The sequence below is a fragment of the Mobula birostris genome, chromosome 12, assembly GCF_030028105.1.
Source record: "Mobula birostris isolate sMobBir1 chromosome 12, sMobBir1.hap1, whole genome shotgun sequence".
Lineage (NCBI taxonomy): Eukaryota > Metazoa > Chordata > Chondrichthyes > Myliobatiformes > Myliobatidae > Mobula > Mobula birostris.
In genome coordinates, this window is record NC_092381.1 from 29,081,009 (window position 1) to 29,107,222 (window position 26,214).

Here is a 26,214-nt window from a genome sequence, read left to right on the forward strand (position 1 = left end):
CCTTTAGAACTGAGGTGAGGAGGAATTTGTTCAACCAGAGATTGGTGAATCTATGGAATATGTTGCCACCGACAGCTCTAGAAGCCACATCTTTTAAGGTAGAGATTGATAGGTTCTTATTTAGTAAGGAGGTTAAGTGTCATAGGGAGAAGCCAGGCTAATGAGTTTGAGGGAAAAAAAGTCATCCACAATTGAATGGCAGAACAGACTGGGAGAGTTGAATAGCCTATTTCTACTGCTTCATGTTATGGTCTTGGAATTTCAACGGTTGCTTTGATAATCCACTGGATTTCAAAGTCATGCTGCCTGTGTAGATGGCCACATGCACTGGGAAGATTCTGGCGTGCTGTGCACTGCTGCCCTAGGCCAAATCAATAAACCGAGAGCCAGCGTCCCAGCAGACAGCATGGTCCATGGCATAGATGATCAGTGAATGACAGTTCTGCCCCCAACACTTGAATATGACACCTGGTTATGTATTAAAACTAAAACATAAATTGCTCGAAACACTCAGCAAGTAGGCAGCATCTGTGATGACAGGAACAAGATTAACATTTCAAGTTAATGACCATTCTTTAGGGCTAGAAAGGTAGAGTTGGTAAGAATGAAGGGAATATTGATATATTGGAAACCAAAGTTATCTGGGACTGCACTTGGTGCTGGCAGTGAGAGAAAAAGAAAAGGAAAAGAATGCTTCAGAACCATGAGAGGTGGTGCACAGCAGTTCAGAGTTCAATGATTGAAGTATGTATACTTTATACAGCCTTGAGATATGTCTCCTTACAGGCAGCCACCAGGAAAAGAAACCCAATAGACCCCATTTTTCTTAAAAAGACAGTCAAACATCCAGTGTGCAGAAAAAAAAGCAAATCATGCAAACAATAAAAATAAGCAAATTTGCTGGAAATCAGAAGAATAGTGAAAGCTGGAAACACCCAGGAGATCATGCAGCATCTGTGAAGAGTAATTGAGTTGCTATTGCAGTTAGTTAACCAGAAATACCTTTCCCTTGCCATATTTTATTGCTTTACACTCATGGGTATTCATCCCTCTGCTTACAAGCTCCTACTCTTTGGAACTTCTTCCCTCACCCTCTTGGTCTCTCATGCCAACAATTTTCCTCTGAGCCACCCCTCCGCAACCGCCCCTTGATCAAACTTCTGTTGCATACCTTGTCTGTCTCAGTTATCTCAGTATCAGCTTTTATTAAAGAACTTGCATAAATGTTAATAGAATCTAAATGCATCAATGACATCTACAGTTCAAATCCATACCAAATGCACAGGAAACATGGGGGAATCATGATAAGTTACGCAGTTATGACAAACTCAGAATCTTATGAATTTTAAAACTCGCACATCTGGGTTTTGAACTGAGTATTTGCAAAATAAATTGAAAAGAGTTGTTATCCCTGCTGGGAATTGAGCAGAACGTGACATTCAAATCGAGCACCTTTTTATATATTATTTTTGAGATTGGACATGGTTGGTTATTATTTATTATCCCACTGTCCTGGATAATGTGGTGGTGAGCTACCTTCTTAAACTTTTGCTTGTGAAAGCACTCACCCAGTGCTCTTGTGCAGCAAGCTCAAGGAGATAGACCCAGCAATGGCAAATGACCAATAACATATCTGCAGGTCAAGATGTAGATGGCAGTATGCAGCAAGCTCCAGGGGTCATACCCAGCAATAGCAAGTGACCAAAAACATATCTCCAGGTCAGGATGATATCTGACTTGGACAGCAGTCTGTAAGTTGTTCCCATGCACCCGCAGTCCTTGTCCTATTTGATCACAGGGTTTGTGCATCTGGGCAGGACTATCGCGTAGCCTGGGTGAGTAATTGCAGTGAATTTTGTGGACGATAAACATGGTAACAACTTGTAGAGGAGAGAATGAATGTATAGGTTGTGGATGGGTTGCCAGTCAAGCAGGTTACTTTGTCCTGGATGAAGTTGGGAGCAGTTGGAACTGTGCTCATGCAGCCAATTGCAAAGTGTTCCATCAGACTCTTAACCTGTCTTGCGCTTGTTGGAAAGACTTTAGAACATCAAGAAATGAGTAATTTGAAATGGATTATCCAGCCTCTGACCTACATTTATGGTTAAGTGGCTGGTCCATCCAGGTTTCTGGACAATGCTGATCCACAGGTATTAATGGTGTGGAATTCCAGTAGTGATGACAGCGTGTATCTAGGTTAGAGATTTCCATTGCCTGGCACTCTTTTGGAGCCAATGCTACTTTTCACTTCCCAGGTCATAAGCTCATCACAATATCTATAAATGGCAGTCAAAATTGTGGATGAGCTGATTAGTAAGCATGCAGACTACATGAAAGTTCCATCATAGGCACTAGCTTCCCCACCATGAAGGACATCTTCAGGAGGCAGCGTCCATCGTTAGAGATCCTCACCATCTGCGATACGCCCTCCTCCCATTGCTTCATTCAGAAAGAGATATGGTAGTCTGAAGACTCATGATAAATGTTTTAGGAACAGCTTCTTCCCTTCTGCCATGAGATTTCAAAATTGGCCAATACCTTGTGATTCACATTCTGTCTTATCTAGTTTAGTAACTTGTAGTTTTTTTTTCTTGCACTGTACTGCTACAACTTACAGTACATAAACCTGATTCTGATTGTAAAAATGAGTGAACTGTGGATAGTTGGAAAGATTGTCAAAGGACTGAGCAGAATATAGATCAGTTGGAAAAAAATGGCTAGAGAACTGGCAAATGCTTTTTAACCCAGACGAGTTAGGGAACTAGGCTGAGGAATGGCAATTGGAATTAAACACACATAACTGTGAGATGATGAGGGGTGATCTTACACAAATGCTTACAATTATGAGAGACTTAGGTAGAGTAGACGGCAACAGTCTTTTCCCCACAATAGGGGAGTCCAAAACTAGGGGACGTGCATTTTAGTGTGTGAGAGGAGAGATTTAAATAGGGCCTGAGAAGAAACTTTTTCATGCAGTGACCATAAGATGTAGCAGCAAAATTAAGCCATTCAGCCCCTTGAGTCTGCTTTGCCATTCCACTGTGGCTGACTTATTTTCTGTTTAACCCCATTCTCTCACCTTCTCCCCATAACCTTTGACACCCATACTAATTAAGAAACTATTAACCACCACTTTACATACCACCAATGATTTGGCCTCCACAGGCACCTGTGGCAATAATTCCACAAATTCACCACCCTCTGGCTAAAGAAGTTCCCCTCATTGCTGTTCTAAAGGGACATCCTTCTATTTTGACTGTGTTCTCTGGTCCTAAACTCCACCAATATAGGCATCATCCTCTCTATTTCTATTCTATCTAGGCCTTTCAATATTTGACAGGTTTCAGTGAGATTCCCCTGATACTTCTAAGCTTCAGCAAGAGCAGGCCCAGGGCTATCAAACTCTCTACATACGCTAACCCTGTCATTCCCAGGATCATTCTTGTGAATCTTCTCCTGTTTCAGCTCATGCTGTCTTAGATAGAGTTCAAAACTGCTCACAATCCTCCAAGTATGGTCTGACCAATGCCTCTGATTTCTGATATTTTTAGTTTTCTCCTGTTGTAAAATCGGTCTATGCTTTTATTCTTTCTACCAAAGTATGTGATCATACACTTCCCCACACTGTATTTCATCTGCTATTTCTTTACCCATTCGAATCTGTCTAAGTCCTTCTGCAGACTCCTTGCTTCCTCAGCACTACCCGTCCCTCTTCGTATCACCCCCAAATTTGGCCACAAAGCCATCAATCCCATCATCCATATCATTGACACTTATGTGAAAAGACGTGGTCCCAACATCGACCACCAGTCACCAGCAGCCAACCAGAAAAGGCCCGCCTTTTTTCTTACTCTTTCCCTCCTGCCAGTCAGCCAATCTTTTATCCATGCTACTATCTTTCCTGTTATTTCCTCAAAGAATTCCAACATATTTGTCAGACAAATTCCCCTAAAGAAACCATGTTGACTTCAGACTATTTTTTTATCATGTGCTTCCAAGTACCCCAGAACCTCATCCTCAATAATGGACTCCAACATTTTCTCAATCACTGAGGTCATTCTAACTGACCTAAGGTGTCCTGTCTTTTGCCTCCCTCCCTCCCTCCCTCCCTCCCTCCTTCAAGAGTGGAATGACATTTTTACACTTTTCACCTCACTGACAATCAACCTCAGGGATGTGTGCTTAGTCCACTACTCTACTCTCTCTACACCTGTGATTGTGTAGTAAGGCACAGCTCAAACACCACCCATATATTTGCTGATGATACAACCATTGCTGGCAGATTCTCAGATGGTGACAAGAGGGTGTACAGGAGCGAGCTATATCAGCTGTTGAGTGATGTCACAGAAGCAACCTTGCACTCATCAGTAACACCAAAGAACTGATTGTGGACGTCAGAAAGGGTAAGATGAGGGAACACACATCAGTCCTCAGAGAGGGATCAGAAGAGGAGAGAGTGAGATTTGGCACGTCACCAAAAACACTTGCAAATTTCTACAGATGTACTGTGGAGAGCGTTCTAACTGGCTGCATCTGACACAGGATCGAAGTAAGCTGTAGAGAGTAGTAAAATTAGCCAGATCCATTATGGGCACTGGCCTCCATAGTATCCAGGTCAGCTTCAAGGAGCAGTGCCTCAGAAAGGCTGCGTCCATCATTAAGGACATCCACCATGCAGGACATGCCTTCTTCTCATTGCTCTCATCAGAAAGAGGTACAGAAGCCTGAAGGCATGCTCAATGATTCAGGAGCAGGTTCTTCCCCTCTGCTATCCGATTTCTGAATGTATTGCATTGTACTGCTGCCACAAAGTTAACAAATTTCACAACATATACCTGTGATATTAAACCTGATTCTGATTTTCCATTTGTCTGGAACCATTCCAGAATCTAGTGATTCTTGACAGGTCACTACTAACGCCCTCACAGTGTCTTCAGCTCCCTCTTTCAGAACCCTGGGTATAGTCCATCTTGTCTAGGTCATTTACCTACCTTCAGACCACTCAGCTTCCCAAGCACCTTCTCCTTAGTAATAGCAGCTACACTCATCTTTGCTCCCCAGCATGCTTGGACTTATTGAAATCTCTTGAATTTCTTGAATCTTCTTGATTAATTAAGTTTAATTATTAAGTTGAATTATTAATTATTTAAGCTATTTCTTTCTTTCCCATTACTACCAGTTTAGTGTCATTTTCCGGCACTGATAAATACTTGTATAGGTATATGGATGTGTTGGGCTGAGAGGGATATGGACCAAAGCCAAGGAATTGGGACTAACTGGATAAGCACCATGGATTTGCTGGACTAAATGACCTATAGCCATGCAGTATTGCTCTATGGAATTGGAAATTCTGGAAATTCATCCAAAAAATGAAGGATAGATCTGTATGGAAAACCATGGTCACCAAAGTCCGTATCGGATATGGTACCTAGACAGACAGATTACTCTATGACTCTAAGTGTGAGGTGTTGGACGTTGGGAAGTCAGATATACAGTAAGAGGAAGATACACAGGACATGATAGAACCATCGGGGGCATTGATGTACTTGGGGATCTTAGGAAACAAATCCATAGGTCCCTGAAAATGGCAACACCAGGATGGCAAAGAAGGCATACACCATATTTGCCTTCATCAGTCAGATGTTAAGCATAAAAGTTGGGATGTTATGATATAGCTGCATAAAACTTAGGTGAAGCCACATTATCAGTTTCGGTTGCCATGCTACAAGAAGATTGTGGAGGATTTGGATGAGGTGCATAAGAGGGTCACCAGGATTACTGAGCGTTAGCTATAAGGAAAGGTTGGACAAACTTGGATTGATTTTGCTGGAGCATCAAAGACTTCTGGGTGAGCTGATAGAAATTTATAAAATTATAAGAGGCAGAGATGAAGTTGACAGCCAGTATCTTGTTCCCAGGTCCAGAATATCTAATTCTTAAGGGTATGTATTTAAAGTGAGAGGAAAAACATTTAAGAGTTTTACAAGGCAAGTCTTTTTTTGCACGGAGTGGCAGGTATCTGGAATATACTCTGGGGAGCTGGTCGAAGCAGATATGATAGTTTTATTTAAGAGGCATTGAGATAGGAACATGATCAGGCAGGGGATGGAGGGTGTGGACCATGAATCAGTAGATAGGATTTGTTTTAATTGTCTTATGTCAGTACAGATTTGTAGATCAAAGGGCCAATTTCATCCCCAGTAAAGCCCTTCCCTCCACTGAGCTCATCTACACAGAGCGTTGTCTTTGGAGAGCAGCATCCATCATGAGGAACCCCCTCACCACCCAGATTATGGGCTCTTGTCCTGCTGCCATCAGGGAGAAGGTACACGAGCCTCAGGACTCTCACTGCCAGGTTCAGGAACAGTTATTACTCCTCAACCATCAGGCTTTTGAACCAGTGGGGATAACTTCATTCAACTTTACTTGCCAATAGCTGATGTGCAAAAAACAAGAAGAAAACGCAAAAAAAAAGTAATAATAATAAATAAATGAGCAATTAAAATCTAAGAATGAGATGAAGACTTCTTGAAAGTGAGTCCATAGATTGTGGGAACAGTTCAGTGTTGGGGTGAGTGACATTGAGGTCTTCCCTATGGTAGTAGCAAGAAGAGCAGGGCCTTGGATGGTGGGGATCCTTGATGTTGGATGCTGCTTTCCTGTGACAGCACGCCGTGTAGATGTGCTCAATGGTGGAGAGGGCATTACCTCTGATAGACTGGGCTGTATCCACTAACTTCTGAAAAGTTAACACCAAGAAATTTATAGTTGTTGACACTCTGCACCTCTGAGTCCGCAGTGTGGACTGGCTGGTGGACCTCCGGTTTCCTCCTTTTGAAGCCAATAATCATCTCCTTGGCGTTGCTAGCGTTGACTGAGAGATTGTTGTTGTGTCATCACTCAGGCAGATTTTCACTCTCCCTCCTATATGCTGACTTGTCACTACCTTTAATTCAGCCAACAACAGTGGTGTCATCAGCAAACTTAAATATGATAGTGGAGCTGTGCTCAGTTCACAGTCATAAGTGTAAAGTGAGTTGACCAGGGGGGCTAATCACACAGCCTTGTGGTGCAACTGTGCTGGTGATGATTGAGGAGGAGATGTTGTTGCCAATCCGAACTGACTGAGATCTGTAAGTGAGGAAATTGAAGATCCAGTTGCACAGGGAGGTATTCAGGCCCAGATCTTGGAACTAACTGATTAGTTTAGAGGTAATAATAGTACTGAATGATGAGCTGTAGTCAGTGAAGAGCATACTGATGTATGCAGCTTCACTGTCCCGATGTTCCAGGTTTGAATGAAGTGCCAATGAAATGGCATCTGCCACTGAGCTTTTGTGATGGTAGGCATATTGGAGTGCATCCAAGTTGCTTCTCAGGCAGGAGTTGATACATTTCATCACCAACTTCTCAAACACTTCATCACAGTGGATGCAAGTACTACTGGATGATAATCATTGAAGCAGGTCACCACATTCTTCTTGGACATCGATATAATTGAAGCCTGCTTGAAGCAGATGGATACCACAGACTGCCGAAGCGTGGGGTTAAAGATCTCAGTGATCGCTCCAGCCAGTTGATCAGCACAGGTATTTAATACTTGACCAGGTATCCCATCTGGGCTGAAATCTTTCCATGGGTCCACCCTTCCGAAGGATGCTCCTACGTTGGCCTCAGAGGCTGACATCATGGGGTCATTGGGGGCCATGGGGGATCAAGAAGACGCCTCCATGTGCGAACATAAAGGGCATTAAGCTCATCTGTGAGCGAAACCTTGTTGTTTCAGGTTTGGTTCAGAATTGCCACTTTGCATGTGCAATGACTTTCTGGAGGTCATACCTAAACCTCTTGTATTTTGCTTGATCGCCAGACCTGAACACCACTGATCTGGCTCCTGGAAGATTTCTGATCTCATGGCTTCTGGTTGGGGAAGATTCTGAATGATCTTGTGCCAACACACTCATCTACAACTTTTTTTTATAAACTCTGTGACAACAGTGGTGTACTCATTCTGATCTTCTGACGAGTTCTTGAACATGACATAGTTCACTAACTCAAATTACAGTGCAATATATAAATTAAATTATAAAAGAAATACATATATAAAAAATAAGTAGTGCAAAAATAGAGCAAACAATAATGAGGTGGTGTTCATGGGTTCATGAACTGTTTGGAAATCAGATAGGGGAGAGGAAGAAGCTGTTCCTAAAATGTTGAGTATATGCTTTCTGGCTCCTGCACCTCCTCTCTGATGGCAGCAATGAGAAGAAGGTATGTCCTGGGTGGTGGGGGCCTTCATGATGGATGCCCATTGCCGTCAGTTTTACCAAGGCACCGTGATGTCACACTCAAACGACACCTTGATTTAAGAGTTGTCACTCTCACTTCACCTTTAGAATGTACATCTTTAATATAGTGTATATTTGTACCAAGGTTATGATAAGATCTGGAGCCAAATGGTGCTGGCAGAACCCAGTTCATAACCACAGCTGCTTGATAGCACTGTCTTAATGACTTACGTAACTATGCTGGTGATAGAGAGTAAACTGATCAGGTGTCAATTAATTGGATTGTTCCTGAGAATAGCACAGAGCTGGGATATATTTCACATTGACAGGGTTATAATTGTACAGGGACATCTGGGATGGTGGCATAGCTGGTTCTAATTGCAGGTCTTCTGCACTACAGTTGAGAATACGTCCAGCTCCAAAACCTTTCTATATCTAGTGCTCTCAGCCATGGCTTGATCTCACCTTGGCTCATAGGAATCTCAGGAGAAAGCTGAGATGAATTATCAAATAGGCATTTCCAGCTCCTCTTTAGCCTCTACTACCGTTTTGGAATGAGGATATTCTTGGAGCTTCTTCCTCCCTTTTGGAAGTTTAATTGTCCACCAGCTTTCCTGCCTAAAGACCTATGATCTAATCTGATGGTTGTGAAATTGCTTCACTCTATCCATTTCATGCTTTATATGTTTCAAGTTGTTCTGTATTGCAGCTAGGCTGATATGTGTGTCTATCGGGATGGACGACGGTGGTTTGCCTCCATCAATTCTCCGCGCAGCAGTCTCATCCACCGACAGGAGATTCTGTTGATTGATCGAAGTGAAAACAGGCAAATTCCCATTAATTCCACAAATGGCCCTGCGCTGATTCTGGAAGTTTGATGCACATGTCGAGACCGTCGCTTCCCTTGGCTTCTCCTAATTTTTAAATAGCATTTTCATTCCCATCATTTTTAAAATATTTACCATGATAATCCTAACGAGTACTTCCACACATTTTCTGCATTTCCGGCTTATTTGTAAATAGAATGAGGAATCTGCTGGGTCATGAGACTTCACTTTGTAATGGCCGTCGTTACGGTTGCTGACAGTGATGGTCCATAGCAACTCACAGATGCCAGTTTTGAGCTGTCTGATCTTTTCTATCCCTGTTAGCAAAATTATAGCACCCACATTACAAAGAGGAGGCTGTCCTCCATGTGGAGATGGGACTTTATCACACATATATCCCTTGTATTGGTTCACTCACCATCTGCTGACTGCACCAGAAGCAGTCAGACAGCAATGACCTTCAGAACACAGATGGGATCTGTGGTGGTGATATCAAGCCACTGTAAGTGAATTGAATTGACTTTATCTCTTGACATGAGTAAAAATCTTTACGTTACATCTCCGTCTAAATGTGCAATTTATAGTAATAAATAGTATGTATTACAGGACAGTCAATGTAGCATAGCAATATAATTGTATCAGCGTGAATTAATCAGTCTGATGGCCTGGTGGAAGAAGCTGTCCCGGACCCTGTTGGTCCTGGCTTTTATGCTGCGGTACCGTTTCCCAGATGATAGCAGCTGGAACGGTTTGTGGTTGGGGTGGCTCGGGTCCCCAATGATCCTTCGGGCCCTTTTCATGCACCCGTCGCTGTAAACATCCTGAATAGTGGGAAGTTCACATTGACAGATGCACCGGGCTGTCCGCACCACTCTCTGCAGAGTCCTGCGTTTAAGGGAAGTACAGTTCCCTTACCAGGCAGTGATGCAGCCAGTCAGGATGCTCTCAATTGTGCCCCTGTAGAAAGTCCTTAGGATTTGGGGGCCCATACCAAACTTCCTCAACCGTCTGAGATGAAAGAGACGCTGTTGTGCCTTTTTCACCACACAGCCGGTATGTACGGACCACGTGAGATCCTTGGTGATGTGTACACCGTGGAACATTGCGGCTCCCCCACCAAGAGTGCATACTGTTGCCCTGGGTATTCTCAGTGTTATTCCACATCTAGGCGCATTCATTACTCAAGGAAGGATGATTGGTGGTAATCAGGAAGAGGCTTCCTTGTCAGTATTTGATCTGATGCCTTGAAATACCATGGAACCTGGAGACATTGTTTAGGATTCCAAGGGGGCTTCTCTTCACCCTACTACAGTGCCTTCCCTTCTCATTGCTGTGTTTTGCCAGTGAAACAGGAGGTAGCCTAAGATAATGCCAAAGATTCCTTAAGGTACGATTCCTATGTCAGACTGCTGCTTAACTATTCAAACGAGATACCGTTCCCCAACGTTTACAAGGAGAACTGGGCTGAGAACAACGTGATCTTATTTAAATTCAGTGTCTAGATTGGTGGAGGGTAGTCTCTAAGGTTCAAAGGTTAATTTATTATCAAAGTATACAATTCTGGAGAAGAGGAATTTCAGATAACCATAAAATTAAGAAAGGAAAGAAAGGAAGCACAGTCAACCACCCTAATCGCTCCTCCCCGCACAACAAAAAGAAAACTCAACAGGCACGTTGACCCCCACCCCCATACCCCTCCCCCACACACAAAAAAACAAGAAAGATCAGACAAAAAAAACACAGAATATTAAAAAAAAACTATAAGACTGAAAAAAGCTCTAAAGTCCAAATCCACATACAAAATGCAGAAAACATTCTCCAGGCACAGCAGCAGCCTCTGCCCTCTCCAATAGTGGAGTGATTTCCCCAGCAATCAAAAGGCATTCTCTCCTCTCCGACAGCAGAGCAATCCTCCAGCATTTTGCGTGTGTTGCTTGGATTTCCAGCATCTGCAGATTTTCTCTCGCTTGTGATTGGATACCTACATTTTAATTGTGTTTCCAGTGTGCATAGCTCCTTATAGTATTAGAACAGTGCTTATAGCTACATATTATATAGTATTTTATGGGTAAAATGTGGAATTATGATATTGTAGCCATTAGTCAGATTTGCTTGCAGAAGGGGCAGGACTGGCAGATCAGTGTTCTGGAAACCTGTTGCTCTAGGTATGATAGCAAGAGGGATTAAAGGAGGAGGGGTGAGGTTACTAGTCAGGGAAAACGTCACGGCAGTGCTCCGTTAGGACAGACTGAAAAACTCGTCTAGTGAGGTATTATGGGTGTAAGTGAGGACTAAGAAAGGGATGTCCACATGAATGGGATATTATTGTAGACCACCCAACAGTCTGCAGGATTTAGAGGAGCAAATTTGTAGAGAGATCACAGACTGTTGTGAGGAGGTAAGGTTTGTAATAGTAGGTCATTTTAACTTTCCACATATTGACTGAGATCCGCTTACAGTAAAAGGGCTGGATGGGATAGAGTTTGCCAAGTGTGTCCAGGAAAGCTTCCTGAATCAATACATGGAGGTCCCAATAAGAGAGAGTGCGATTTCCCTTTTGGGAATAAGACAGGGCACGTGACAGAAGTTTGTGTAGGGGAACACTTTGCATCTAGTGATCATACTGATATTAGCTTCAAGATAATTATGGAGAAGGATGGGCCTGATCATTGGGTTGAGATCCTAAATTGAAGAAAGGCCCATTTTGATGATATGAAATGCGATCTGGCAAGGGTGGACCGGGACAGGTTGTTTTCTGACAAAGACGTACAGTACTTGATAAGTGGGAGGCTTTCAAAAATGAAATTTTGAGAGTACATGGTTTGCTTGTTTATGTCAGAATAAAGGGCAAGGAGAATGGGTTTAGGGAACCTTAAGAAAAACAAGATGCATAGCAGGTATATGCAGGAAGGAGCATATAAGGAACTTGAGGAGTATAAGAAATGGAAGAGTACACTTATGAAGGAGATCAGGAGGATTAAAAGAAGGTGTGAGGTTGTTCTAGTAGACAAGATGAAGGAGAATCCCTAGGGCTTTACTGAGGTACTAAGAGCAAAAAAGATAGCAAGGGCCTGACAAGGTGTTCTCTTGCACCCTGTGGGAGGCTAAAAATTGAAGGAGCTCTAGCGGAGATATTTAAGATGTCCTTAGTGCTGGTTGAGGCGTTGGAGGATTGGGAGATAGCTAATGTTGTTTCATTATTCAAATAAATCCTTAAGAATAAGTGAGGAAATTATAGGCCAGTGAACCTGACGTTAGTAGTAGGTAAGTTATTAAAAGGTATTCTAAAGGACCTGGTGTATAAGTTTTTGGATAGACAGGGACTGAATAGGGATTATCAACATAACTTTGTGTAAATTGTGTCTAACCAATCTTACAGAGTTTTTCGAGGAAATTACCAGGAAAGTGGATGAAGGCAAAGCAGTGGATGTTGTCTACAGGGATTTTATCAAGGCCTTTGACAAGGTGCTGCATGGAACGTTGGTCAAAAGGTCAAAAACCTGTGACTGGTGGAGTGCTGCAGAGATAGGTGCTAGGTCCGTTGTTGTTTGTGATCTGGATGAAAACGTAGAAAACTGGATCAGCAAATTTGCAGATGGCACCAAGATTGGGGGTGTAGTGAACAGTGAGGAAGACTATCAAAGCTTGCAGCAGGATCTGGAACAACTGGAAAAATGAGCTAAAAAATGGCAGGTAGAATTTAATGCAGACAAGTTTGAGGCGTCGCACTTTGGGAGGACCCATCAGGGTGGGTCTTGCATGGTGAGCAGTAGGACACTAAGAAATGCAGTAGAACAGAGGGATCTGGAAATACAGAGCCGTGATTCCTTGAAAGTGATGTCACAACTAGATAACATCATAAAGAAATCTCTTGACACTTTGGCTTTCATTAATCAATGTACTGAGTTGGGATGTTATGTTGAAATTGTACAAGACATTGGTGAGGCCTAATTTGAAGTATTGCATGCAGTTCTACAGGAAAGATATCAATAAGATTGAAAGAGTGCAGAGAAAATTTAGAAAATCATTGCCCAATCTTGAGGACCTGAGTTGTAGGTTAGAACTTTGTTCCCTAGATTGTAGGAGAATGAAGGGAGATTTGATAGAGGTGTTCAAAATAATAAGGGGATTACTGTGGATAGTGTAAACATAAACTGGCTTTTTTCCACTGAGGTTGGGTGTGATTAGAACTAGAGGTCATGGGGTAAGGGTGAAAGGTGAACTGCTTAAGGGGGAACTTCCTCACTCAGAAACAGGGGAGCGTGTAGAATGAGCTGCCAGTGGAAGTGGGGAATTAGATTACGATTTCAGAATTTAAGAGAAATTTAGATAGGAGGGGTATGAAGGGCTATGGTCCAACTGCAGATTGGGATAGGTAAATTACGAGTTTGGCATGGCCTAGATGGGCTAGAAGGTCTGTTCTGTGCTGTAGAGTTCTATGACTCTGTTCAAAGGTACATTTATATCAGAGTGTGTGTATACAGTATAGGATCTGAAATTCCAAAGAACTTTGGGGTGAATTTCAGATTCTAAAATTATTCTGTTCTGTGTTTTTTTTTCCTTCGTTCAGGAGCAATTTTGGACGTCTACCTAATCACCGACCTCAATTCTAAGAATGAGTTTCCCCTCTCTTGTGTGTCTGGTGAGCGTCACTCAGATGGATTGGAACTTAAAATGGAAAAGGATAGTTCGATAATTAAAGTGACTCAAAACAAGTTTCACTATAACCGAGACCCGAAGAAGCACAATCGTATTCTGGGGAGATGCTTCTGTAAGGAATGGGAACAGATGGGCATCTACTACTGTGAAGCAAGACGACAAATGGAGAAAACACATGTTGTGACAATTATTAACAGCGTTAAAGGTAGTCTTTACAATCGCTGACATGACAAAAACAGGGGTGATATTAATCTTGTTGCTGGAGCCAATATGCTGCACCATTGTTTTGCATTCGGCATGAGTGCATGAGTACGTGACTGTCTCGTTGGGCTCCGAGAGGAGTTCAGCATCCAACAAGGCCCCTTGGCCTATCAACCATCCAGCACCTAGATACTCTAATCCTAGATTAATCCCAGTTTTTAAATCAATTTACCTTCTCATCAACTCCCACCAGATTCTACCATTTGCCTGCACACTCAGGGGCTATTTAGCTTTTCCATCTGTACCTCACTGGAACATGAGAGAAACCTGGAACATCCTGGAGGAAACACACACAGTCTTAGGAAGAATATGCATGCTCCACACAGACAGTACCCGAGGTCAGGGTTCAACCCTGGTTTCTGCACTGTCAGCCAGTGGCTCGACCACCAGACGGCCTAGTTAGTTAAGTGCTGTGAACCAGGGATGAATTTGCTGACAACCACCTTCAATTTTAGTTTTCTTGCCAGAACCTTCAATTTCACCACAGAGCGGAAATGAGTTAGACACCAAAATCGCTCATGAAAATCACAGCCTAAAATTGAGATTTGTCTGGAGGGTCACTCAACAAATGTAATAACATGATGATTGCTTCATGCTTAACATCTGAAATTCAATTTCATTGCAGATATTAGAATTCTTTAATAGCAAGCTGCCTATCCATTTCCTCCCTGCTCTGTACCCCCTCCCACAACCAGTTTCCCCCACAGTAATTTAATGACCTCATACAGCTTGACAAAATAAAACATTGAACCATAAGGAAGCTGTCTGATTGGCATCCAGTAATTGGTAAATGGGTTGTTATTTTCATATGTACCAAGAAAGATTGAAAAACTTTGTTTTGCATGCCATCCAGGCAGACGTATATACATCGAGGCATTATAAAGGCAAAAGCAATAACAATGCAGAATGTAGCAATACCTGTTGCTGTTACAGAGAAACTGTAGTTCAGGTGGACAAGTTAACTGCAAGCCCCAAGACTTGGCTGAATGAGAGAGCAAGAATTCACGTTTATCATATTAGAGGCCCATACAACAGTCCATAACAGAGACAGAAGTTGTCCTTTAGCATGGTAGGGCATTTTTCTTTCAGCCTTCTGTATCTTCTGCCCAAAGGGGAAGGGAGAAGAGAAAATAACTGGGGTGGGAGATGTCTCTGCTTCTGCCCAATGAGGGGGAGGAGAGGGAATGACTGGGATGGGAGGTGTCTTTGACTGTTGGTTACTTTCCCAAGGCAGCAGGAAGCACAGACAGAATAAACTAGATTGCATTTAAGCAGACTGGTATTTAACTCACAAAGCCTTTGTGGCAGTATTTCAGAATCACAGAATGATTACATATGAAAAGCTATCAATGTCGTACCAGCTCTTTGTATGAGAAATCCTACTAATTCTATTTCTCTAACCCCTTCACAAGGCCTGAGAAACCTATTTTTTTCCAGATTTTAATCCAGCTCTCTTTTGAATGCTGCTAATGAATCTGCCCGCTACAAACCCTGGCAAAACCCTCCACTCGACACCATAACCATCTCATGTATGAGGAGAAACCTCAACCTCTTCAGAATTCTGCTGCAGGAGCAGAATTAGGCCATTTGGCCCATCGAGTCTGCTCTGCCATTTCCTCATGGGTGGCAACTGGGAGATCCTGTCTGTTGTGGCGGACGGAGCGGAGGTGCTCGATGAAGCGGTCCCCCAATCTGCATCGGGTCTCACTGATGTAGAGGAGGCCACACCGGGAGCACTGGATGCAATAAATGACCCCAACAGGCTCACAAGTGAAGTGTTGCCTCACCTGGAAGGACTGTTTGGGGCCCTGAATGGTGGCAAGGGAGGAGGTTTAGGGACAGGTAGAGCACTTACAGGGATAAGTGCCGGGTGGGAGATCCATGGAGAGGGATGTATGGACCAGGAGTCGCGGAGGGAACGATCCCTGCAGAAAGTGGAGCTGGGTAGAGAGGGAAAGATGTGCTTAGTGGTGGGGTCCTGTTGAAGGTGTCAGAAGTTGCGAAGGATAATGTGCTGGATCCAGAGGCCGGTGGGGTGGTAGTTGAGGACAAGGGGAACTCTGTCCCTGTTGTGGTGACGGGAGGATGGGGTGAGGGCCGAAGTGCGGGAAATGGAGGAGATGCGAGTGAGGGCATCATTGATGACGGCAGAAGGGAAACCACAAAGAAAGAGGACATTTGAGATGTCCTGGAACAGAAAGCCTCATCCTGGGAGCATCCCGGTTGCCACCCACTTCAACTCTGCTTCACATTCCCATTCAAATATGTCCATACATGGCCTCCTGTACTGCCATGATGAGGCTAAACTCAGGTTGGAGGAGCAACACCTCATATACCGTCTAGGTAGTCTCCAGCCCCTTGGTATGAACATAGAATTCTCCAACTTCCGGTAATTCCCTCCCCCTCCCTTCCCCCATCCCAGTTTTACTCTGCCCCCTCCTCCAGCTGCCTAACACCTCCCTCACGGTTCCGCCTCCTTCTACCACCCATTGTGATTTCCCCTATTCCTTCTTCACCTTTCCTGCCTATCCCCTCCCCCACCCCTTGATCTTTCCCCTTACTGGTTTTTCACCGGGCACCTACCAGCCTTCTCCTTCCCACCCTCCCCCCACCTTCTTTATAGGGCCCCTGCCCCCTCCCTCTTCAGTCCTGACGAAGGGTCTCGGCCCGAAACGTTGACTGTTCATTTCCACGGATGCTGCCCAACCTGAGTTCCTCCAGCGTGTTGTGTGTTGTTCCAACCCTGTATTCCATCTGCCATTTCTTTGTCTATTCTCCTAATCTAAGTCCTTCTGTAGCCTCTCTACTTTCACAAAACTACCTGCCCCTCTACCTATCTTCGTATCATCTGCAAACTTTGCGAAAAAAGCCATCAATTCCATCATCCAAATCACTGACTTACAATATAAAAAGAATTGGTCCGAACCAGACCTCTGTGGAACACTAAAGTCACCAGCCCCCAGCCAGAAAAGGCTCCCTTCATTCCCACTCTTTGCCTCCAGCCAATCAGCCACTGTTTTATCCATGCTGGAGTCTTTCCTGTAATACCATGGGCTTGTATCTTGTTAAGCAGCCTGAGGTGTGGCACCTTGTCAAGTTCTTCTACATCTGCTTTGTTCCAGTTCCCAGCAGAGCAATCCCATCAGTCTCAGTCTTTCCTTGCACTCCTGCCTTATTTTGCCTCATATGCTATAAAGCTGCTCTTTCATTTTCCTGCCACATGCCCCCATTAAGGGGTCATTTACAGTGGACATATCTTTGGGATATGCAAAGAAACATGAACAACCATAATAAACATAATCAAAGAGAGAATGTGCAAACTCCATAGAGACAGTACCAAAGGTCAGGATCATATGTCACTAGAACGGTGAGGAGGCAGCACTATAATACTTTCAGATTTTGTTGAACAACTTCATCAGAACCAAATTTCATAAGCAAACCGAGGACATCACTAACTACGTTTGGTAAAAGATTAACCAATATAACCAGCAGAGCCTGTGTTTGCAAACTTCTGCACTTCTTTTGCTAGGTGTACCAGTGTGTGGTAACTCCCTACCCCCATGTCTAGTTAGCTCTGTAACTCTATCACAAAATGTTGCTGTGTTCATTTCTCCCTCACCTTCATTGCTAATATGCCAGTGTTTGGTAATTCCACCATGAGGTAGGTCATTGTTTGGTAAACTGTCTAATGACTGTTGCTAGGTTTCTTTGACTTCATGAGGTGTGTCTGGGAATTTCCTAAGCCCATTTGTAGGTGTGCCAATGCTTAATATTTTCCTAAATTCTACAAATCATCTGTCCATTGCAGGTAATCCCCAAGCCTCCCTCACTAATGGTGTCTATATTTGCTAACTCCTTCTCCTCCTCAAGTTGTTTTACATTTTGTAACTACCCCTCTCATTCTTTGAATGTGTCAGTATTTGGAAGCTTCTGAAATTTCCCTACCTGACAACATCTTCAATACCATTGTGGTCGCTCTTCTACTCCAAGCTTCATGATCTATATTTGGTTCTCATTAAACACCTATTCAAATTAAAAATCTTCACTTTTCAAGTTCCTCAATAGACTAACCACCCCCACAAAGCCTGTTATCTTCTTCAGTGCTCGAACCAAAATACTTCCTTCCCTTTCAAGCTCTTGATCTTTCCCAGAGTCCTTCATCAATGGCCTTTCCTTCGAACATTATGGCCCTAAACTGTAGAATGCACTTCTTAACCTCTGTATCTCTCCTTCCTCTTTTTGAGGCTGCCTCTAGAACCCATCTTTTCAACAAGCTTTTTGTCTGATTCAATGTTATTTCATTCTGTGACTGTGCCAGATTTGATATTGCTCCATTGAAATATCTTGGTAGATTTTGTAGTGTTAAAACATATATGAAATGAAACTTGTTATTCTCTAAACTTTCCACTCGTTACTTTGGTATTAAAGTTGTTTTGCTCTGACTTTCCAGCTGATTTCTACCCTAACAGACTCACAACCACAGTGAACAGGGGCGAAACTGCTTTCCTTCAAGTGCAGAAGCAGAATTTGTTAAACGAGGATGTCATGTTGAAATGCAATGGTGAGTGACTTGAACCTTCCTGTTTGCTTCATTGTCGGACTTTCCTGCAGGAGTGAGTGCCCTGCTGAAGGTGTTGGAAGGAGCTCAGCTTGATGTCTGCACGAGGGGCGTGCCTGTGTGGAGTTTGGATGGTAATTATGAATGCAGTAATGAGGCATGACATGTCAACATGTAGCATGCGATAGGTGTTGCATTCTTGAGAGTAGGCACTGGTTTATCAATCTCTTTTAGAACAATTAAAAGAGATTGTCTCTTATTACTGGTGATATGTACCACCCAATATAGTAGAAAGAGAGCTACAGGAATCTTAGCAATGTACACAAAATGCTGGAGGAACGCAGCTGGTTGGGCAGTGTCTATAGAGGGGAATAAAGAGTCGGCGTCTTGGGCCGAGACCCTTCATCGGGACTGGAAGGGGGAAGAAGCCTGAATAAGGAGGTGGGGGAAGGGGAAGGAGTACAAGCTGGCAGGTGGCAGGTGATAGGTGAAAGCAGTGAGGGAGAAAGTGGGTGGATGGGTGCGGTGGGTGGAGTGACGTGAAAAGCTGGGAGGTGATCAATGGAAAAGGTAAAGGGCTGAAAGAGGAATTGGAGTCAACCTTAGATTTCTAATTTCAGCCGATTCCTGCATTTCTAAATAATTGTACATTTGCCTTTCTGATTCTGTCTCCTTGTTCCTATTTACATTTTTCTTGATGAAATTCTGGAGCAATGTCTCACAGTGTGTGACATCTTGTTTTCTTAGGTAGCTACGTGAGTACAATCCACACCAATGAAATAAAAAATGGGACTGTTCCCTTGGAGTTTGAAAATGCGAGTTCATCTCACACCTGTGTTTATAGCACAACAGTACTCAGTGGCAATATTCTACAAGGTGCCTTCTTCAGACTTATAGTCCGAGGTAAGTTTCTTCTTGAATTTGGCAAACGGTAGCGTATTTGGTCCAGTAGCCCTATCGAAACTAGACAGACAATCAAGAAACATGAGCTCAAATCTCAACAGGGCAACAGAGGAATTTAAAATAAGTTAATTAAATAAACTCTAGAATTTAAAAACCATAATTGTCATCTATAAAAACTCATCTGGGCTACCAGTTCCTATAAACTTTAGCTTATTCGTGACACCAGACCCAGAGCAAAATGGTTTATTTTTTACCTGCCCTAAAGACAGTTTGGATTGCCATTAAGTTCATGGGAGATTTGGGATGGTCGGTAAACGCTGGCCTCTTGGTGATGCCCAAATGTTATAATTGAATAAATTAGTATATTTCATAAAGATAGGAGTTTTATGTAAATGATGGACGAGACCATGTGAGGTACCTATCCCTAGGCTTGCTATTTCTTTCATAGTACAAGAAAACTGAATTTAACATTTTAAATAAAATCATGTTTAATAAAAGCTAATTGCTTAAACAGTTTTCCTTTGATTAAGTTGGATAAAATCTGATTTTTAATAATTTTAAAGTTGAAAAAACGATTAATATAGTAATGCCAATACAGTATTGCACTCCCTTTAAGGTCTCCTTTAGTTGAATATTGCAGAAGTTCCGTGTAATGCTGATAGCCTCATGGTGGTTGGTGAAATTAACAACAGGACTGTTCACAGGTTTTTCATACTTTCAACGACAGAGGCTGCTAGAGGCTGGAGAAACAGTTGGAGTATGAGCAAAGCTGTGGATCTACCCACGACAATGCACAGGTCTCAACCTGATATGTTGACTGTCCATTTTCCTCCGAAGATGCTGCCTGAACCCCTGATTTCTCCAATAGTTTTTTTTTCCCTGCACTTCCACTCAGTTGCCACTTTATTAGGTACACCAATACACCTGCTCATTAATGCAAATATCTAATCAGCCAATCACGCAGCAGCAATTCTGTACTTAAATGCATGTAGACATGGTCAAGAGATTCGGTTGTTGTTCAGACTAGACATCAGAATGGGGAAGAATGGTGATAGCAGTGACTTTGACCATGGAATGATTGGAACCAGATGAGGTGCTTTAAGTAGCTCCAAAACTGCTGATCTCCTGGGATTTTCATGCACAGTAGACTGTAGAGTTTACAGAGAATGGTGTGAAAGATAATTTAAATGCCCTTTATAATTTATTAAACTGCATACAGTTTCCGTATTTTTTTATTTTATATATTGAGACAGTGTGGTATCAGCCCTTCTGGCCCTTTGGATCCATGCCACCAGGCAATCCCCAATTTAATCCTAGCCTAATCATGAGGCAATTTACAATGACAAATCAACTGGTATGTCTTTGGACTGTAGGAGGACACTGGAGCACAAACTCCTTACAGGCAGTGATGGGAATTGAACCCGGTCACCTGTGCTGTAACCTGTTGTGCTAACCACTACACTACCATGCTGCCCCCATAATTATTTACAACGTAGTTCTTTATATTTGTTAAAAAACTGTTTTCAGCCAATAAAGACTGGGTTGCTCACAGGTCCAGGAATGATTGTGATTAAAAGTTTTTATATTTTTGGGTTCAACTGTATTAACAAAAGTGCTCCATTTATATATTTTTCAAGGAGTTTTTCAAAACAGCCGCAGGAAAAGAAGTCATTGTTGCACATACCTTTTCAAGCCCTGTATAAAGTTTATATAATATAGTAATAAGACTGCGGAGAGTTCGAGTCACAAAGCCACAAGAGCATGGAATCAGGCTCTTTGTTCCATTAAATCCACACCAATCATTAACAGCTCATTTTACTCTAATCCTATCTTAATCTCACTTTTTTTAAAAATCTTTCACACACTTACCTGTAGTTTTCGGTGGTTTTGTTTTCCTGCATCATGAGCCCCAAGCCTTGTCACATCAACCCCAAATGCAAGATAATCCCTCAGATTCAGACTTTGCTTGGTTTCTTCTCAGTCATCCAATCTATGATAGGTCTCATATTTCCATATATCCCAGAGGGCCATTTGCTCCATGGAGTCCATTGGAGCATACCTATCAGTCCCTTTCTCACAGTTATTTCCTAATTACCTGTCCTCTCCCACATGCTGAACAATGTGTTCTCTATAATGCTGGCTAATATTGCAGCAATAGGTAAACAAGTGACAAAATCTGCAAAGTCAACAGGTTAACTGTCAATAGATGCTGCATTAGTAGTCTACATCTGATAGTTTAAAATAATTGTCCATAACAGAATATTTGCATTTTTTCCTTTCATTTATATTTCAGATCATTTGTTTTTAACTTGCTTTTTGGTCCATCTACACTCAGCTATTAAAATAAGTTTATGAAAAGAAAAACAGATTTAACTAATCAAAACATTGTAACTAGCAGCATAGATAAGATCATCAAACTTTAAACCCTGTATGCTTAACCTATATGTCTTCCAAGTCATACAACAAGCCATTTAAGCCAAGGATCAATCTTAATTAATCTTTGTTGCGCACCGTCAGTCATAACTATTTCCTTCCTTGGGTTGACCAAACCTGAGCATGAAATGTGAAGAGGAATGAAACAAATATTTTTGTCTGACTGCATGGAAGTGCACACAGGAAGTTTGGAGATACAAGGGACTGCAGATGGGCAGAATCTGGAGCTGCACACAATCTGCCTGAGGAACTCAGAGGGCCAAACAACATCTGTGGGGCGTGGGGGAAGGAACTGTCAAAGTTTCAGGTCAGAACTCTGCATCAGGATTCACACAGAAAGCTTACTAGTTGGGAACCACAGGTCTAGAATGAATGAGGAGTTCAAAGATTAGTAAAACTTAATATTGGAGGAATTGGTGGAACTGAAAGCTGAAAAATTCCCAGGACATGATGATCTTTATACTAGCCTTTGAGGAGCTGGGTTGAGGTAATACAGACACTAGTTGTCATCTTCCAAAATTATTTTGATTCTAGAATGGTTCCCATAAATTTAAAGGTAACAACAGCAGGGAAGGTGGGAGAAAATACAAACTTATAGACCAATCAGTAGCCATCAGTAGTAGGGAAATGCTGGAATCTATTATGAAGGAAATGGTGAAAGGATTTGTAGAATATAATGATAGGAATGAGGAGAGTTAACAGATTTGTGAAAGGAAAATCAAATCTGACTTGCCTGAATGTAGTAACGAGCAGTACAGCTGAGTTTAAACCAATTTATGTGGGGTTCTTTTGGAATTTTGGGGAAATTTTAGTAATTACACGAGATTATTAAGCAAAGTTGGAGGACAGAGTATTGAGATTAGGATACTGGTGTAGATAAGTGATTAATTTCCCAGACAGAAAACAGAGTAAACATAAATGGGTCATTTGTAAATTAGAAGGTTGTGAATAAGGGGGCACTGTATGGATTTTTACTGGGGTCATATCTGTTCCCATCCTATGTAAGTATTTGTATGAGAGGAATTATGTGTAATACATCTAAAATTGTTAATGATATGAAGCTCAGTGGCAGTGTGGGCTGTGACCTATCACTGGGAGAAATAACTGAAGAAAGTTACATGAACATTAACCCGTTATTGGACACTGATCTAATATTGTACTAACATCTTCATGTTATGTTACAGCCTGTCCTGATAAGAAATGGGGCACATCATGTGATAAAACCTGCCCTGATTGTCTGAATGGCGGGATCTGTCACGAAGGTACTGGGGAATGTATCTGTGGACCAGGCTACACAGGAGAAAATTGTCAGTTTGGTAAGAAAACAGATGATTACTATCGAGCAATACTCTTATTTCACAAATCAGGCATCCATGTGGAACTGAATTACCAACTTTTGTATCACACCATTCTTCGAATGAAATTTATGTACTATATATATATCCGTTAGTCTTATGAGACCATGGATTTGCACCTTGGAAGGTTTCCAGGGCGCAGGCCTGGGCAAGGTTGTATGGAAGACCGGCAGATGCCCATACTGCAAGTCTCCCCTCTCCACGACACCGACGTCGTCCAAGGGAAGGGCACTAGGGCCAATACAGCTTGGCACCGGTGTCGTCACAGAGCAATGTGTGGCTAGGTGCTTTGCTCAAGGACACAACACGCTGCCTCAGCCAAGGCTCGAACTAGCGATCTTCAGATCACTAGATGAACGCCTTAACCACTTGGCCACGCTTTATGGTGATTTAATTAACTTGAAGCTCAGACCCTGACACCCACAGAGTAACAAAAGTAGCAGCATAACAAAAGCTGTGCTTTGGAACCATCTGGGATGGGAGCTCCAATGACCAGGATCGAAAATGCTGCAGACCGCTGTAGGCTCAGCCAGCCCCATCGAGATCATCTTCAAAAGCCAGTACCTCAGGGAGACAGCATCTATTACTGAGAACCCTCACCATCCAGGACATGATTTCTTCTGACTGCTGCCGCCAGGAAGGAGGTAGAGGAGCCTGATGATGCACACCTGCCATTTTAGGAACAGCTGCTTCTCCTTCACCATAAGGTTTCTGATTTCTCCATGAACCCGTGAACATTATTTGCTCTCTTTTCGCACTACTTATTAATTTGTCTATTTAAAATGATAACTTGTAATTTTTTTTATGTATTGCACTGTACTGCAGCCACAAAACAACAAACCTCACGACATATGTCAGTGATAATAAACCTGATTCAGATTCATCTAAAGCAGCATTGTCCAGCAGAATTCATTCACTAACCATGGGTATGGCTATTTCAAGGTTCAAAGTAAAATTTATTATCAGAGTACATGCTGTACATGTCACCCTGACATTCTTTATCCTGCGGGCATACTTCTATAGAACAGTAACTTTAAACAGGATCAATGAACAACAAAATGTGCAAATGCAAATATAAACATGTAGCAATAAATAATGAGAGAATGAAATAATAAGATAAAGAGTCCTTCAAGTGAGATCATTGATTGTGGGACCACCAGAAATAGAATGAGTGTAGGTTATCCTCTTTTGTTAAAGAGTCTGATGGCAAATCTCACATGCTATTTTAGGTAAATTGACTCACCCTTACCTGTGGCTATTTTAACCACAGGTGCTCTGCTGATTTCAGTAGAAACTTCCCTGCACACTGTATGTGTATCATTCAGCAAATATCTATCACCATTCAATAAGCGAAGAATGTAAAGAACTTCAGATGAATAAAAAGAATTGCTGACCGTTTTTGTCATACAATTTTCTCTTATGTAAAGCTGCATTCAAACACCATAAAAATGTATTGGGATCTCATGGCCAGTGATGCCTGTTAGTTGTATGGTATTTATTAATCAGAAATGCTATTTTGCACACTGGGATTTCCAGATCATTACCTGTGACTATCAACTAATATCTTGCTTAACACAGAACTAAAATGTAAAATCATGAAGTTTAAAGTTTACAAGTTTAAAACTTTCATTAACTCTGCAGTTCAAATTATAATAATCACATCAACACAATATTACACAAAACTTGTTTAGTAAGCATGCACTCAGTGGCTGTTTTATTAGATACCTCCTATACCAATAAAGTGCTACTGAGTGTATGTTCATGGTTTTCTGCTGCTGTAGCCCATCCACTTCAAGGCTTGACATGTTTTGTGTTCGGAGATGGTCTTTTGTGCACCAATGTTATATTGTGTGATTATTTGAGTTACTGTCACCTTCCTGTCAGTTAGAACTAGTTTGGCCATTTTCCTCTAACCTCTCTCATTACTAGGCATTCTCACCCACAGAACCGCAACTCACTGGTTGTGTTGTTTTGGTTTTGTTTTTCACACCATTCTCTGTAAACTCTAGATCAGGGGATCCCAACCTGGGCTCCACAGAGCCCTTGCCTAATGGAATTGGACCATGGCATAAAAAAAGGTTAGGAACCCCTGCTCTAGATACTATTGTGCATGAAAATCCCAGGAGATCAGTTTTTTGAGGTGAGCAAATCATTCCACGGTCAAAGTCACTTTGATCATATTTCTTCCCCATTCTGATGTTTGGTCTGAACAACAAGTGAACCTCTTGACCATACCTGCATGCTTTTATGCATTGAGTTGCTGCCACATGATTGGCTGATTAGATATTTGCATTAACGAGCAAGTACCCAATAGTAGTTTAGGTTTAATGAATAAGAGATGGGTCACATAAGCAAAGTTTCAAAGGGCAAGATGGAGGATGGGAGAGAAATCAGAATTAGAATCAGGTTTTTTATCACAGGCACATGTCATGAAATCTGTTATTTTATAGTGGCAGTACAGTGCAATACATAAAATATATTATAAATTAAAATAATAAATATATACTGTTTTAAAAGATTAAACAAGTAGTGCAAAATGAGAGCAAAAATAAAAAGGTAGTGTTCAAGGGTTTATTGTCTGTTCAAACATCTGATTGCTAAGGGGAAGAAGCTGTTCCTAAACTGTTGAATGTATGTCTTCAGGTTCCTGGACCACTCCTCTGATAGTGAGGAGAAGAGGGCATGTCCTGGGTCATAGGGATCGTTGATGATGGATGCTGCCTCAGATCAAATAGGTATTTAGGTTCCGGAAAGGAACAGGGCAAGCCTGGGGTGGGGGGCTATTTGGCTTGATAGGGATGGGGTGGTATGGGTGCAGATGAATATGGATCTGAGTGCCTGTGACAGAAATGTCTCCAGCTTCTTGGAAACTGCTGTTAAAAGGAGAGGGTGGATTGACAGAGAGGAATGTATAAGAACATGGTTGTTAA

General features: G+C 42.2%; 1 protein-coding gene across 3 annotated transcripts in view; it reads left to right on the forward strand.

Moving 5' to 3' along the window:
- tie1 (tyrosine kinase with immunoglobulin-like and EGF-like domains 1) overlaps nucleotides 1-26,214 on the forward strand; it is a 102,973-nt gene that overhangs the window by 12,340 nt on the left and 64,419 nt on the right. For all 3 annotated transcript variants that reach the window (XM_072273531.1, XM_072273533.1, XM_072273534.1), the window contains exons 2-5: nucleotides 13,686-13,979; nucleotides 18,486-18,596; nucleotides 19,341-19,496; nucleotides 23,114-23,245. In XM_072273531.1, the coding sequence (XP_072129632.1) occupies nucleotides 13,686-13,979; nucleotides 18,486-18,596; nucleotides 19,341-19,496; nucleotides 23,114-23,245 (693 nt within the window). The remainder of the gene's footprint in view (nucleotides 1-13,685; nucleotides 13,980-18,485; nucleotides 18,597-19,340; nucleotides 19,497-23,113; nucleotides 23,246-26,214) is intronic.